The sequence below is a fragment of the Natator depressus genome, chromosome 5 (assembly GCF_965152275.1).
Source record: "Natator depressus isolate rNatDep1 chromosome 5, rNatDep2.hap1, whole genome shotgun sequence".
In the NCBI taxonomy this organism is placed as follows: Eukaryota; Metazoa; Chordata; order Testudines; family Cheloniidae; genus Natator; species Natator depressus.
This window is the reverse complement of record NC_134238.1, coordinates 35,120,758-35,137,213: the sequence shown is the minus strand read 5'-3', so window position 1 is coordinate 35,137,213 and position 16,456 is coordinate 35,120,758. Positions and strand designations below refer to the sequence as shown.

The 16,456-nt window shown below is 47.3% G+C and overlaps 1 protein-coding gene across 2 annotated transcripts in view; it reads left to right on the top strand.

Annotated features, from left to right (window-relative positions):
• LOC141987327 (endogenous retrovirus group K member 9 Gag polyprotein-like) overlaps nucleotides 1-14,533 on the top strand; it is a 262,863-nt gene extending 248,330 nt beyond the window's left edge. The window contains exons 1-2 of one of the 2 annotated variants that reach the window (XM_074952563.1): nucleotides 10,461-12,671; nucleotides 13,435-14,533. In XM_074952563.1, the coding sequence (XP_074808664.1) occupies nucleotides 10,482-11,492 (1,011 nt within the window). In that variant the 5' untranslated portion in view covers nucleotides 10,461-10,481 and the 3' untranslated portion in view covers nucleotides 11,493-12,671; nucleotides 13,435-14,533. Of the gene's footprint in view, nucleotides 1-10,460; nucleotides 12,672-13,434 lie in introns of those variants that run through there. The other variant, XM_074952564.1, reaches the window with a different exon arrangement.
• Nucleotides 14,534-16,456: the final 1,923 nt, after the last annotated feature.

Below are 16,456 nucleotides of genomic sequence, written 5' to 3'. Positions count from 1 at the left end.
AAACACCAACAATCAGGGAACTAAAGCTGATACAGTGAGCATGTATTCTACAAAGCCCAATCTCTCTCTGACGGAGACAGTGGGAACTCTACAGATGTTGCAGGCCCAGGTTCCCACCCTCCAGGTGCAGAATGCCGTCCTGCAAGCTCAAGCCACACCACCTTCAGCTCCAACTCTGGCTCCCCACAAACTGAAGCTCCTCCTGCCTGACACATTTGATGGCAATCACACCAAATTTTGTAGGTTCCTAAATCAGTATTAACTCCTATTTCTGCTATGCCTGCAGTCGTACCACCCTGGCCAAACCCAAATGGCATTGATTATCAGTTTACTTACCAGGAAGGCCGTGTCTTGGGCATCTCTGCTCCTGGAAAAATCAATATCACTTCTGGGACAATTTGAGGACTTTGTTCTTTCCCTGCTGAGAGGGGCAGCAGGGAAAGGAGCAGAACACCAGCAGCTCCTTCAGTGGCTGTACCGCCCCCCCCGTCCCGCCCCCCTCTCCCCAGCCCTGTCTTCTGGCAGGGCTGCAGCTGGGAGCCAGAGGAGACCCTGCCTGGAAAGGCTGGGGGTGGTACAGCTGCGCCAGAGGAGCTGCCGGCGTGGGGCCAACCTGTGGCCCCACATTCTGCTGCTCCTTTTTCCAGTACGCTGTACCAGCTTGTGATGGGGCACACTTGCCCCACACTGGATGGAAAAGAGTTAATCCTACATTGTGGGCTGAGGAAGCCACATACCCTCCACCCTACTGGGCATGCTCCAGGTGTACCAGTATAAAAAGGAGAAGCTCAGCTCAGTTGGGGCTGACTGCCGTGGAGGAAGGACATACGCTGCCCGCTCCAGCCAAGTCTCAGCGGAAGCCTGCGACCTTAGGAGATGCCGCAGCCCAGGCGGATGCCAAGGCAACCCCGGAGGCCTCGCAGAGTTCGGAGGAAGGGCAGACCAGAGAAACTAGAGATAACAGGGAGGCCCAGACCACAGCCGCAGGGACGATGGCAGGAAGCAGCCCCGGGGAATCCGATGAGTGATCCGAAGCCTTGAGTCAGCATGTTTTGGTAGGAGCCTTTCCCTGCTGACTCAGTGGTCTGCGCTATGGCCACTACCAAGGCCCTGGGCTGAGGTCTGGTGGAGAGGGAGGGCCTGGATTCCCCTGCTGGGGGGTGCAACCCCTTCCCGTGTCCGACATTGGCCGCTAGACCTTACTGCCCTACAAGCAGGTTCTAAATTATTGACTTGGGCCACTAGGCCTTACTACCCTGCGAGAAGGAGCAGATTTCCTGACTCTGGCCATTGGGCATTACTGGTCTGCAAGGAGGGACTAGATTATTGACTTGGGCCTCTAGGCCTTACTATCTTGCGAGAAGGGGCATATTTCCTGACTCTGGACATTAGGCCTTACTTCTCTACAAAAACGGGCAAAATTATTGACTTGGGCCACTGGGCCTTACTGCCCTGTGAAAACGGGCAGATTGATGGGCACTGGCCCCTAGGCCTTACTGCCCAGTGACAAGGGCGGATTTATGGACTCTGGCCACTAGGCCATACTGCCCTGCTGATAAGGGTGAGTGTATGGACTCGGGTTGGAAGGGATGTAGACTTAAGAGATCTATGCCCCACCCCTTTAAAGAGGCGGGCACACTCACCCCACACAGAACGGGGTTTCCCCCCAACCCTGTCACACACCTATAAATATCTTGCTAGTATGGCGTACCGGACCACCCTACTTGTGCTGCTGGTTGTCCTTGGCATCCCCTGGCTAGTTGCCAATGATCTGTGCATGTGTTGGCAGTCAGGCATGGTACGCTTTGATTCCCCATTTTGCTCACAATCCTGTTTTCTGAGAGACAACTCAGTACCAGCGATGCTTTGTGGCTTACTCAGTCCTCCAAAGAATTCAGAGACATGAAGAGAGGATCCAAAGGTAACTCCAGCAACACCCATTGCTTCCTCAATTGCTCCAGGGATTCCTGTTAAATATCAACATTATGCTGACGTGTTCAACAAAAAGAAAGTCGACACCTGTTGCAGCTATGACTACCCAATTGACCTGCAACCAGGAGCAGAGACTCCCTTCAGGTGCATTTATTCCCTCTCCAAACCCAAACTGCAGGCCCTCCAGAGTTATCTCAAGGTAAACCTGTAGAAGGGCTTCATTTGCCCCTCCACGTCCCCAGTGGGGACCCCCAATCTTCTTTGTGGCAAAGAAAGATGTCTCCCTCTGGCTCTGTATGGACTACCAAACGCTGAACAAGATTACAATCCAAAACTGGTACCAAAACCAAAACCTTACTGCTTATTAGTGAGCTATTCGAAAGATTCAGGTCTGTCAAGGTCTTCACAAAGTTGGACTTCCACAGCACTTACATCCTTGTGAGGATCTGGGAGGGAGATGAATGGAAGACCACCTTCTGAACCAAGTATGGTCTCTTTTGAGTATTCGGTCATGCTGTTTGGGTTGTGCAATGTCCTGGTGACCTTTCAGCATTTCATAAATGACAGAGGTACACACTGGACCAGTTTGTCATAATTTACCTAGATGGCCTCCTCACTTTTTCCAAAAGTCAGGCCCTCCACAATCATCACGCTCACACTGTCTTGGAGAGACTCCACCAAAATCACCTTGAGAAATGCTAGTTTGATAAAGACAGTGGAATTCTTGGGATATATCATCATACCTGAGGAATTTACCATGAACCTGTGCAAGGTGGTGGCAATATCTGACTGAGCCATATCCAAGGATGTGCACAGGGTGCAATGATTCCTAGGGTTCACCAGTTGCCACAGGTGGTTTATTAAAGGATTCTCTAGTCTGGTTGCACCCATAATGGCAGTCCTGCAAACTAATGGGCAAACAGAGAGTTAATCAACTCTTGGAGCAGTTTCTTTGCTGTTTCTGAGTTACCACCAGGATAACTGGCTCCCCCTGCTGTGGTATGCTGAATTCGCATATAACAATGCAATCCATGCCTCAACCCAACATAGCCCATTCTTTGCAAGCTATGGCTTTCACCCCTCTGCTTCCACCCAGACTTATCTGCAAGTTCCCCAGTATTGGCTGCCATGGATTTAACCTTCCACCTACACCAGGAGCATCAAGAGCTCAAGGAACAATTGAAATGCACCAAAGAAGCGATAAACACCAAGACTGTTGGGGCACCCCAAATCTGGCCATGGGGGACAAGGTGTGGCTTTCTGCCCAAAACCTTAAATCGAGCCTCCATCCACCAACTAGACTACCAATATCTGGACCCCTTCAAGATTATAGAATGGGTAAACCCAGTGGTCTTCAGGTTGCAGATGCCTAACAACTTGAGGATCCACCCCATCTTTCACATTTCACTTTTAAAGCCCTAAACTGAGAACCCAGACCGCTCCAACCCACCAGTACCACCCATACTCCATGAACAGGAGGAGTACTTGGTCCACCGAATCCTCGACTCTCTGCAAGTAGGGGATGGCTCCAGGAGCTGGGGGACTGGGAAGGCTACATTCTGGATGAGAAGGTCTTGGGAACCGGTAAAGAACATCCATGCTCTGGACATACTGTGAGAGTTCCATCGGAAGTGCCCTGTGAAACTGGGTGCTGAGGCCCTTAAGAGGCACCCAGCTTTGCCCCTGCCTTCCCTCAATTCAAATAACTCCGCTCTGACCCTTGGTTCTAGCACCTGACCTTTGACTCTTGCTCTGACCGTTGGGTTATATTTTTGGCTACTGACCGTGGCTCTGACCACGAGGTGTGACCTCCAAAATTCTGGTCTATGACAAGGACAGTCAGGTGGTTTTGAACAGAGGATTGGAAGCCCAGACCTCCTGAATTCTAATCCTGCTTCTGCTACTAATTCACTATATGACCTTGTACAAATCAATTAAACTCTCTACTTCAATTTGCACAACTGTAAAAATAGGGATAATATATTTACAAGCCTTGCTAGGGGCTAAGAACTGCGTACAATGCTAAGAACTGCGTACATGCTATTTTCATTGTTACAATGTCTCCTGTACTCCCCAGCCCAATGTGCTTGCTTGGCCCCCTCATCACTTGTACTGCCTTTTAGACTAAACTCTTTGAGGAAGAAACTGTCATTTTCTATGTTTGTACAGCACCCAGCACAACTGGGTCTTGTCCTGCCCTTATCTCAACAGCAGTATAAATGTTTAAGAAAAGTAAATATTGTGAGGATTAAGTAGTTAGTGCTTGCAAAGCTTTTAGAAGAGGATATGTGTGCATTGAAGCAAAATGGTTGTAAAACACTGGCAAACCAGAACTGGGAGCATTTTATGCTCACTTGGCACAGGTGGCTACACGAGGTGCAAGGCAATGGAGAGTCAAGCCCTCTGTGCTCAATCTCATTATTATTGTAGGGTAGAAAGAGCAGGCTGCGGCTGTTCAGATTCTGCAAACCGAGTTATTTTCAAAGGGAGAAAGTGAACATGTCCATGGTATAACTAAAAGCAGGGGAATGAGCTGTTGTGTTAACTCTTTTCCAAACACAGCTTCCTGGAGGGACCCTTGAGCATTGCCCAAGCACAAGGTTTGAGTTCTTGCCAACCCTATTTGAGTGGGGGGTGGAGGGGAATGTTTTCTTGAGAAAAGCTACCCTATTAAAGCTTTCTGTTGCCAGGGGAATGAAGGGAAAATTCAGGAAAACTCCTTTTTTATGTTCTTTATGATGTTTACTCTGCTGCATAGTGCCAAAAGAGGGATGAGAAAGACCACAACACAGCACAGGGCTGCAAAAGCTGTGTGTACTTAACAGGGTGACACACATGGCTGTGTTTCTCTTTGCCCTCTGCTGAGAGCTGTAGGGAAGATCTGGCCTAAATAACAAAATGAGAAACCATGAGCCTGACTGCTAGTGCTCATCAATCAGCTCCCCCCTCCCCCCACCCCCTGGGCCTAACCCACTGCTCTGTCAGGAAGTACACAGCGGATGTTTAATGAAAAGGCTGCTGCAGCTTATCTTCACGTGCAGGGGACTTCTTTGTGAACTCGTTTGCTTTGAAAGATATGTGGCCTAGTACACTGGTATTGTTGGCTCCCATTTTAAGTATGGCCATATGATTCATATAGAAGTTGTGTGATATATTTGCCAAGGAAAGCTTCCCCACCACTCACTCACTCTGCTAGGAATAAAGTTAGCAGAAGGCCATTGAGGTCATAAGATCTGGCTGTTATTGCATTTTACAGGAAGGAAGATATGTTGTCTTAAGATCAGTTTATCAGCTGACTTTCCTGTGAAGAAGAGACTATTTTCCTGTGCATCACCACCCCCGTAATTCCCAAACGAACCCTCTCAGTTTGAATCTCCTGTCAGCTCAGCTGTGTGCAGCTCTAACAGTTCAGTATTAAGCAAACAAATAAAAAGCCATTGTGAGGCCATTCAGAATCAACATCTCTTATCAAGCTGACTAACAAGGAGGGATAAACCTCTTCAGTGCTGCCTGTCCTCTCAGTCACTTGTTCTCTCTTGGTGTCAATGAACAACTGAATCTGTTGTGATGAAATGGAGTTCTGTTGTAACTGTTTGAAGAGTTACTTACAAGAACATTGTAAGCAACAGAGAGCTAAGAAGTCTTGTCTATTTTGAAGGTGATTGCTTTTCAGTATGTTGTTTTGAAACTCAGATGTACTCTGGGTTTTTTTTATTGTTTCTTTAATTATTATTTTTTTGCCAACTCTGATTTTTCCATGCAACTGTAAAATCACTGGGCATAGGGGTTTTTTTTTGGTGTTGGGGTCCTCCCCCCAAAAGTCCCTGCTTTCATGAGGTTTTCATTTGGGGAATGGTTGTCTGTTTCCTCTCTCTGTGACAAATGCATTTCTGTGATCAGGAAAAATGCAGATGTTACAGATTCACTAAGGCATGGTCTTATTAGCTAATGAGTCTTAATCTTTGAAGGATTACACATATTGAATAATACCATTCATTGATAAACAGTTCAAGGGGATCGTCCTGGTTTCTAAAGTATTTACAGTGGCAGCTTTAATTGATTATGTTCACTTCCTATGCACTCAGAAAAACTAAACTAACCCTCCAGTGTTTTGTGCATTTTAAAAGAGCTGATTAATCTAGCAAGAAACAGCACGCGTCAGACAAAACTCTCTGGTTTCAAATTATTCCTTTTATGGGACAGAAACAGCTAAAAACCCTGCATTACACAGGATGCCTTTCTTTAATATCCAGTAATTTCTGAAATGATAATCTACTAAGATTTTCATCCAACCAAGCATTACTTTACTTTGCTTTCGTCTATGTTGAAATCCTTTAGCCTCTAATACTCCAAGCCTTTGGATTCCAGTAATAGTCAAGAGGGCAGAGAGGGGTTGAAAACTGGGTCAGCATGGACCCGATTCCAGTCCCACTGAAATCAATAGGACTTTTGTAATTGACTTCAATAAGAGCAGGATCAGGTTTCATATCAGCTTTTCCTGAGGCAGTTTCATTAACAGTGCTTTGAGCCCCTCCTCTAAAGCTTTTCAGCATCTACGTCCTACTGAAAATATTCTGTGTCCAGGGTTCTGTGCCCAAGGCAGGATCCACTCATGCAGTTTATACTTGGTAGAGGAGAAGTAAGAAGCCTAAATTGTTTGTTTGTGCATATTACCGTGCATCATTTTCTATACCTGAAATATATGAGGTATTTTGAACACTTTACGTACAATATAAAATATGCTTGTATCTAATACTAGATCTACTTTAAATTCCCCTTTTTATTCTCAAACATGTTAGCAATGTTATCTTATGTATTAAGTAAAAGCAGCTGTTTACAGATATCTAATATTCTGCCTACCAGAATATTCCCCACATTATCTAAGAAGTTAAACACTTGGAATACTGAAGAAATGGTTTAGTAAAAGCTTTAACAGATCCTTAATGAACTCAGCAGTATAACACTAAAATACCAAGACATTTTTAAAATGTATAGGATCTGCTAGAGATATGGCATTACATGAAATGGACTCGTACTGTTCTGTTTGTCCTAAACAAATTGGGAAAGCCTCAGCCACATTGAATTTAAATCAGAATATTGCAAACTGAATTATAACAAAACTAAAATGGGAGGCTAAAGAAAGAGGAAAAACTTTTTTGGTTTGTTGTTGTCTGAATGACTTTTAGTTTCAACTCTTTAATTTGCCACACACCAGCTTACATCTATGAAGCAAACTTCTTTGAATTTCTACAAAGAATCTCATTCTTTTTCAATAAAAAGATCTGGCAATAATTCTGTTGGCACTAGATGAAGAGCTTGTTTATTCCACTGGTGATGGCTTCTGTTGTTGTTATCTAGTTTAATGAAAGATCCATAAAAAAAAACCCCAAATAAACAAACAAACCCTGTGAAAGTTTGTGGATAAAGATTATGTACAGTTGCTTTGGATATATCCAAAATGCATGTAGAACTGACCGGATTATGGTAATGTGGTGTTAATAAAATTGCTTCTTACAAGCAGTGATCTTTATTCAAAGGATACTAGATCACCAGTGAAATGACTTATTGGGCCTCAGACAGACCTGAGACTAAACTCAGTGTTTGTACTTTACAGTTGTTCACACAAACTGTTTGTCAAGCCCTGTGAGTCTTGAATTTAGGGCCATGGGAATCATCACATGTCAGTCCTCCACCCAGCAGCTCACAGACAGTACCTGGGAGTGGGGTCCATGAAGCACAAGCCCCATCCCCTACACTCTGATTGGAAGAGATCCAAGGCTCTTGATTGGGCTGCAGTCCCTATTTAAGCCAGAGGAGGCAACAGGAAGTCGTCCAGGCAAATGGGCTTCCCTCTGCCACAGATTTCTGGTCAAATGTTTACCTCCTCCTGACATCCTGACTCTTGGTCCTGCCCTCTGCCCCTTGGTCCTGTCTCTTGATTCTAATCTCCTGGCATCCTAATGTGGCCTGATTCCTGGTAATTGGCTTCTGGCCCCTTGGCCTGTGCTCAATGCTCACACCTAGACTAGGCTGCCCACACCCCAACCCTCACACTGTTTCAGCTAGACACTTACAGAACACTCCTATGGAATTGAATAGGGGTGATACCAATATGGTTCTAAAGAAATGTATCTCCTTTTTCTAGGATTTTTGGATCCATCTTCTAAAAATATACAGCAGGGATAGAATTCTCTATTAAACTCTATAGGTTGGCTCAAAAAACTTATGAAAAGCTTATTACTTATGGTAATAAAGCAGGTAAAAATGTTCAGTTGTGAAATAAAATATGGTATGAATCTTTCTACCATTTGTAGTTATTAAATTCTATAGACCTGTATTATTATTATTATCTATTTTAATGTGTCATTTTAGTATCTAGATTTTTTTTTAAATAAACATACAAGCAGAAGACAGCGAACAGAAAGAATTTGTGATTGTTACTTACTGTGAAGGATTCCGTTGGAAAACATTTCTTATGCTTAGGCTCATAACAGCCTCTCAGCCGTACACATAAATGGCCAGAAGCAGAAAACATGCTTGCTGAGACCTGTTGTGACCTTAAAATGGAGCTGAGAGCACAGTAATAAGGCCATGGAATAGGGCTCCTAATTATCATAGTAATTATCAGAGTAATATCAAGGTAAAAATCTGTTTCCCACTGACTATGATCCTTCCATGTTTTGCCCCAGAATCTTCCTCCCTGGCAGCACAGCTACACTATCTTCCCTCCACGCCATTGGCTGCTCACTCCTGCCATGCATACAGGGCCTTCAGTTGGGTTTGAAACCTGTGTAGGGAGAGATACTGATGCTCATATGAGCAGTAAATTCAGCTAAATTGTGGATTTGCCATTATAGCTGAGTAAGGGACAGCACATAGTCAGCATTTGTTCCCCAGTTTCTTCAGGGAGGAAGTCACACCTTTACCTGGCACAACTTAATTCCTCCTGTGGGTTGGCCTGTGCACTGAGGGGTAGAGTGAAGACTCTGCCTATCTATGTAGAAGGAAGGAGCAGCAGCCCCAGAGAGGCTGCTGTCCTCCTCCCCCTTGATGCCGGTTGTCCACATAGGAAAATCACACTCTTGCCCTTAAATTGCACTCTGCTCAGAGAGGAGATAATGCAGCGTAGAGCAGCTGTTCCCTGATTCCTTCCCCCTTTGGCTAACCATGCCCCTGAGTCAGGAGGAGTTCAGCTCACATGATGCCGATCTGAAGGGAATAGAGGCCTTTCCCCTCCACAAGCCCCTCAAACCTCATGTCTGTGGCAATGTCCTGGTTTTGCTGCTCTGCACTCATGTATCAGAGAATAGCAGGCTGTTGTCATTGGAAGAGGCTTTTAAAACAACCAGATGAGGCCAGATTACATATAGTTCATCACTGAGAAGGCACTTACTTGGAGGGGAACTCTATTGTCAACATTACTTTTTACTTTCTCATCAGTGTTAACTACCTGATTTTTTGCTCCAGACTAAAAAGTGTAGGATTCATAAAGGTTTATGCGCTTGGCAACATTCAGGGCACACCCGGAGTGTTGTGTAGGAGTAGTGCACACACAGCTCCTTTCAAGGGCATCAACCTTGGAATCTCGCGAAGATGACATGTATCGTGGGAAGCCTCTCAGGACTGGGCTCAAGGCCCGAGAGCAAGGAATGCGGTAGATAGAAATTGGTAAATAAGAATGTTAAACAAAGCCAGTGTATTCCTTTTATCTGTTGGAGAATGTAATGCGCGGGGAGAGAGAGAATAAAGGGGAAGGTGGAAAGCTGACAGGCAGAAGCCCGTTAGCAGAGACCAGCCTGCTTGCTTGCTAAAAGCTGTGTTCTGTCTTGTCATTGAACCGCCACAACTGGCGCCCAAACGTGGGGCCCTCAGCACTCACCTCGCCCGGCAAGGGTTTCAGACGCGTCACTCATCCGCCTCGTGGATCCCGGTGAGTATTTTTCGTTGTGGTAAGTATGGGAAGCTCCCTCTCTGCTTTGCAAGTGCAACACCGCAATGAGCTACAGTATTTGCTGCGTAAGGCTCAGCATGACTGCCCCACTCGAGAACTCACTCTCCTGCTACAGGAGGTGAGTGCCCAGTGCCCGTGGTACCCTGAAGCCAGAACCCTTAAGCTAGCGGACTGGGAGCGGTTGGGCCAGACATTGCACAAAGAGCCTCGGGCGTCCGTGCAGGCTTTACATGCCTGGCACCTCTGCCGCGACGCGATACAGCGTGTCACCTCGGACAGGCCCTCCTTCGCGAGGCTCGTGATCTCGCCACACCCGTCCGCTCCTGCAGCCATCCCCCCTCCTGACGATGCGACACAGTGTGTCGCCTCAGAAAGACCCTCTCCCGCGCCAACAGAGGGGCTGCCGATCCCGCCACCCCCGTCCGCTCCTGCAACCATCCCTCCCCCTGCTTCGCCCCCAGTGCCTCTATTACCACCGCCTCCCTGGCCTTCCCCACCGGAGCCGGTGTGTGATCGCCCTCCGCCCGTGGGGCCCCATGCTCCGGGGCCCCCCGGGGGGTCGTCTGCGTCTGCTCAGAGGCTTTCGCTGGTGCAACAAATGGTTCATGCAGCGAAGACTCGCTCAGATCTTACAGCAGAGGAGCTGGCTGATCTGGTCTCAGTTTGTCCTGTGACCTGGCAGGATGATGGCCAGGGCAACCAGGTTGCAGACTGGGTCAGTTTGCCTTACTCGGTGATCAGAGAGGTAAAGAAAGCAATTCACGAGTTTGGCCTGACTAGCACGTATGTACGTGGTCTCATTGAAGGGCTCGGTACTGGGTACACCCTGATCCCTGAAGACTGGAAGGCGCTGTTGGGCATGATGCTGACGCCCAGTCAGTATGTTATTTGGCTTAGTGAGTATCGGCAGATGGCGGAACGCCAAGCCCAGGTATATCGAGAGCAAGGTATCATTTATGAGCAGTTGGCAGGGGAGGGCCAGTTTGCTACCATTCAGCTGCAGTCTCAACTCCCTCAGGCCGTCTTCCCCATTATTTCCGCCTGCGCCCAGCATGCTTTCCGGAAGGTCCCGGATTCGGGCAGGCCTACTAAAAGCTTTGCCAGTATCCGTCAGGGTGCATCAGAGTCCTTTATGGATTTTACCAACAGATTGCAGGAGGCTATCCTCCGACAGGTGGATAACCCTGCGGCAGCTCAGGAGATCCTGTTAAAAATGGCGGTTGAAAATGCGAACGAGGATTGCCGCCGTGCTCTCCAGGCTGCCCAAGCCTCTGGAATTCTAGAGCTGTCGGACATGCTGCGGGCGTGCCAAAACATCGGAACCCAAGCACATAAAGCTGGAGTTCTGGCCGCCGCCCTGCGGAAAACCGGGAAGGAGGGGAAGCGTTGTTACCGCTGTGGTAAGGAGGGTCACTTTCAGCGGGAGTGCCGCTCATCGACGGCGCCCGCCCGCCCCTCAAAGAAGTGCCCCAAGTGTCGGAAGGGCTATCACTGGGCTAATCAGTGTCGTAGCGGGTCGGGAAACCGCACAACGGGTCCCCCCCGAACCCAGGGCCAAACGGGGGTGTTTCCCACTCAGACAACTGTTCCTCTGCCTTACAATCCATAGATTCCATGAGGGCGGCGACTGCCGGAAGTACAGGGCTTGATTTGATTATGCAGGAGGACGCTGATTTTCAGTTGCCAGGGGAGGTTTGCGCCATACCTACACAGGTGACGGGACCTCTCCCTGCCGGATTTGTGGGTCTGGTTCTCCCTCGCTCACACGCTGGGAAACAGGGTTTTTTTGTCATCCCAGGAGTCATCGATGCTGATTACACTGGTGTTATTAAGGTTCAGGTGTGGACCCATCTTCCGCAATCGCTCCCGCGTGGACGGTCAATTGCACAATTGATTTTAGTCCCCTATCAGGTGCCAGCCGCAGAGGATCGAGCCCGGGGCGGGAACGGCTTTGGATCGACGCTGTCTCAGTCGCCGTCTCACAATACATCCTCTCCACTTGTTGCTCTGACAATGTCGGTCCACCCCTCAAAACCTCAGTTAACACTTCTTTTAAATAATGTTCCTTTTACAGGGTTGGTGGACACTGGAGTTGACGTTACGGTGATTCGTGATCCGGAGTGGCCGGTCGGTTGGCCAACAGTTCCTTCTAAAGAGTTGTGGGGGATCGGGGGTAGCAAACCCGGGTGCCAAAGTTTGTCTTGGGTCACGGTCTCTAAACCAGGAGGCTGTGCCCTTGCTACAATCCGCCCTTTTGTACTCCCTGTCCACCTTAATATTTGGGGCCATGATTTACTTACAAAGCTGGACAGCACCCTCGATATTAATATATAATGGCCCAAAATCCTCCCTCACCCACCTTGCCATCCGCATTACCATTGGTATGGCAATCCTTAGAGCCCATATGGATTGACTAGTGGCCCCTCCCTCTAGAAAAGCTGAAAGCGCTTCATTCACTTGTACAACAATATTTGCATGCACAGCGCTTGGAGAGCTTTACTAGTCCTTGGAATTAGCTGCTGTTATTTTGGCCTTTCAATTTTTTGCTGATTGTCCCTTTAATTTGATCATGGACACGCATTATGTTTATCAGGTAATTGATCATTTACCCCTTGCCCTCATTACCCCTCAGGTCGATGCGGACCTCCTTCGCCTGTTTTTGTCTTTACAGTATCTCCTCACCACTCGTAATTTCCCTTATTTTGTTGCTCATATTCGCAGTCATACCCCTCTGCTTGGGCTACTCATTGAAGGCAATGCGCGCGCCGATCGCGCGTTACGTGGTCAGGTAAATTCCCTTTTTTCTGACCCCACTGAAAGCCATTCCTTTTTTCATCAGTCTGCCTCTGTTTTGGCCCGACAATTTCATATTCCTGCTGATCATGCACGTTCTATTGTTCATTCCTGCCCCCACTGTGCCGCTGCTGCCCCTACCTTTTCTTATGCCGTTAACCCTAGAGGCACCGCAGCGAATCAGCTGTGGCAAATGGATTTCACTCACGTGCCACTATTCCACCCCTATTCGTTTTTACATGTTTTCATTGATACCTATTCAGGATTCCTTTGGGCGACCCCACAGCGTGGGGAAGCCACTGCCAAAGTTATTCACCATTTGCTAGCCTGTTTTGCTGTTATGGGTCACCCGAGCCAGAAAAAAAACGGATAATGCCCCAGCCTATTGCTCCATAGCACTTTTCACCTTTTGTGCCCAATGGGACGTCCGTCTCAAACACGGGATCCCTTATAATTCCACAGGCCAAGCCATTGTTGAACGTGCAAATCGCACGCTAAAAACCTTGCTTGACAAACTATTAAAACAAGGGGAGCTGCGTCTCCAAACCTTAGGAGACATTCAGCAACAACTGCATATCCTTTTGTTTCCTTTAAATAATTTAACGCTGAACGCAGATCAGCAGACCCCCGCGGATCGGCATTTTCACAAATGGAAAGACCGCGTGTCTATTACCATCAGCTGCCCGATCCGCAGTGGCTGGGCCCAGTGCCTTTAATTACTTGGGGTTGGGGATATGCTGCTGTGTTTCTCCCTGCAGGACCGTTGTGGGTTCCAGCCGGTGTGTGCGACCGGCACTGAAACAGCATGGCATGGCACCAGGGGCTGTCGAACCCCATACCGGAGTTTCAGCTGACCTTGGAGGAGAACGCGGTGCCTCCCAGGTCGACAACGACGGGACGGAAACGGAGGAGACGTAGCATCCCAAGCCAGCCCGTGACATACGGAGCAGTAAAAGCATTGGTCGCCGCGGCTCAACGAAGACTGGCAGCAAACCAACAGCCAGAGACTCTTGAGACTTTGTTTGTGGCAATTCTCGCCCAAATTACTGCTAATTCTGTACTGATTGTATGCCTTTTGTGCCTGCTATTTCCTGGAGGGGTTGATTCGGGAGCGCTTTCTCCGTTACGGGCCCGAATGACATATAACCTATGGGAAAGATTGGCTTCAATAGCAAATGTTACCCACTTTTGTTTATTTGATTTTGTAGCAGCTGAAGAATTGTTAGGTACGTGCCTTATTCCAGTATGTCATCACCCTGAGGAAATTGGGAATGAGATGATGCTCGCCGCTTACTCCAACCTCTCTTCCCAGTACTCTAGTATGGCTAATTGGGGCCCGGCCAATCACACTTTACCTTTTAAGCTTATTTTTTGCTGCTGCTGTGTACAATGTATTCCTTTTTGTTAAGGCTTTGTCGAGACCCGCCCTGGCAGGCTCCATGAGTTATGACCTTGCCTGTCCGGGAGTTAATTGGCTTGTAAATGCAAATTGATGGCTACCATGAGATGGCCGAGCACAAATAAACAAAAAAGGAGGGGATGTAGGATTCATAAAGGTTTATGCGCTTGGCAACATTCAGGGCACACCCGGAGTGTTGTGTAGGAGTAGTGCACACACAGCTCCTTTCAAGGGCATCAACCTTGGAATCTCGCGAAGATGACATGTATCGTGGGAAGCCTCTCAGGACTGGGCTCAAGGCCCGAGAGCAAGGAATGCGGTAGATAGAAATTGGTAAATAAGAATGTTAAACAAAGCCAGTGTATTCCTTTTATCTGTTGGAGAATGTAATGCGCGGGGAGAGAGAGAATAAAGGGGAAGGTGGAAAGCTGACAGGCAGAAGCCCGTTAGCAGAGACCAGCCTGCTTGCTTGCTAAAAGCTGTGTTCTGTCTTGTCATTGAACCGCCACAAAAAAGCTTTAATAATAAAAACATTTATGATCTTCAGGCATTTTTCCTTGTGGAAAATAAACAATGTGCCCTTCTCCTGAAACATAATACTGGGATAAATCCATTTCTGGCCTTACTCCATTGAAGCCAATAGAGAGATGCCAGGGATGATTTTGGCATTACATTAAAAAAAAAAAATCACATGATTCCCACTTCCTGCATTCTGTACATGCTGAAAGTAACTAATTGCCTTAAGATGAGCCATGCCCCTTCTTTCCCCCCCCTCCCAGTTCAATGAAAGGGGGGAGACTTTCAAGAGGCTTTCTTTTGCTCATCATTCGCTAAGAGAGAATAATAACAAATCACAGGACAAACTGACCATGTTGTCTTCCTGTTAGACCTAAAATAGGTTTCTGATAAAATCTAAATAAGGCGTCTTCATCTTAGTTTCTAGAGCACTGCATGAGTAAAATTATGTTGTGTAAAAGCCTAAGAATGGGCACTTCTGCAACTCTTGTAAAGCATTTTGCACACATTAATTAATTAAGCCTACAACACCACTGAAAATTAGTCTAGTGTGCACTGCAACACAGGATGCTTTCTAAATATTCCCCAGTACTTGAAAATATGCAGTAAAAATATGTATTAACACTATGTAATTCTGTGTTTCCCTTTTTAAGGTCCTGATCCTGCAAAGCAATCTGCCTGCAGGACTCCGCCTGGATATAAGGGCCTGTGTTGATGGATCTCTTTGCAGAGTTGTGGCCCTAGTCTGCATTTTTATTTTTGAAGGAATCAAAATGCATGCCTATATTTAGGCACAATTGGGCTCAGTTAAAAGGTGCAAACAATAACTTGGCATTTCCTTTACAGTCACTTTGTGCTTTTACATTATTTTAAATGGAGTTTGGGTTTTTTGATGCTTAACTTTTAAATATAAATTTACCGAAGAAGGGAAGGTGAAAATCCTTGTCCTCAGGTGCACATCCCTTCCTCTCCCACTGAAAATGGCTCAGCCCCCTCTGCAGTTGTTGGTCCCTTCCCTTCCCTAACCCAAATTCCTCTCCCAGCTATCTGCAACTAAAACAATGCCAAACGCTCTGATTACTGATTCCTTGGCTCCTCCCTACTCCCGGTCCTCCTGCAACCATGCTCAGAAGTCATTCAAAACGAGGAGAGGGTTTCTGGAAGCAGAGAAGATGGTGATGGTGAAGGTCAGATTCTCAAGATGGATTTTCACTCCAGACAAGCATCCTGTTTGGCCCCATCTTCCAGCTGCTGGAATCCCACCCCACTTAATGATCTAACATCCCCTAAATGCCCACCCTAAATATCTCCCTCACCGCTTCAAAACTAACCTAGTGTGTAAGGACCAGAACACAGCTCTACAGAGCCTGGGAGGGCTGATATTCCTGCAATGCCACCAAGAGGCCATACAGTAGCACAGCCAGGGAGCACTGTGGAGAGTGGGTATAACCCACACATCTCCTGGGTGTGGTGTTCTGTCTCCTCTAGTGGCACCAAGACCACTTAGAGAGAGAGAGATTAATGAGTCTGCTCTACAGCCTTAGCTAAGGGCCATGTGGCTTTTAGCTCATGCAGTAGAGGCTCATGCACTAAGCTCCAGAGGCCCCAGGTTTGATTCCGCCTGCCAATGACCAGTGTCTGTTGGTGTTGCATAGGCACCGCAGGAAGTGCCGCCTAAGAAACCCAGAATGACAGTACCCTGTGGCCCTCTGTGTGGCTAAGCACCCTATTTAACCCCAGGGGTTGACCCAGGAAGTTGTCTGGGCAGTAATACAGATCTTGGGCTGTTGCAACGCCAAACTTTGCTTGATATTCTGGTCTCTGACTCCAGCCTGACTCTGACCCTGATTCCTGCCTCTTGAGTC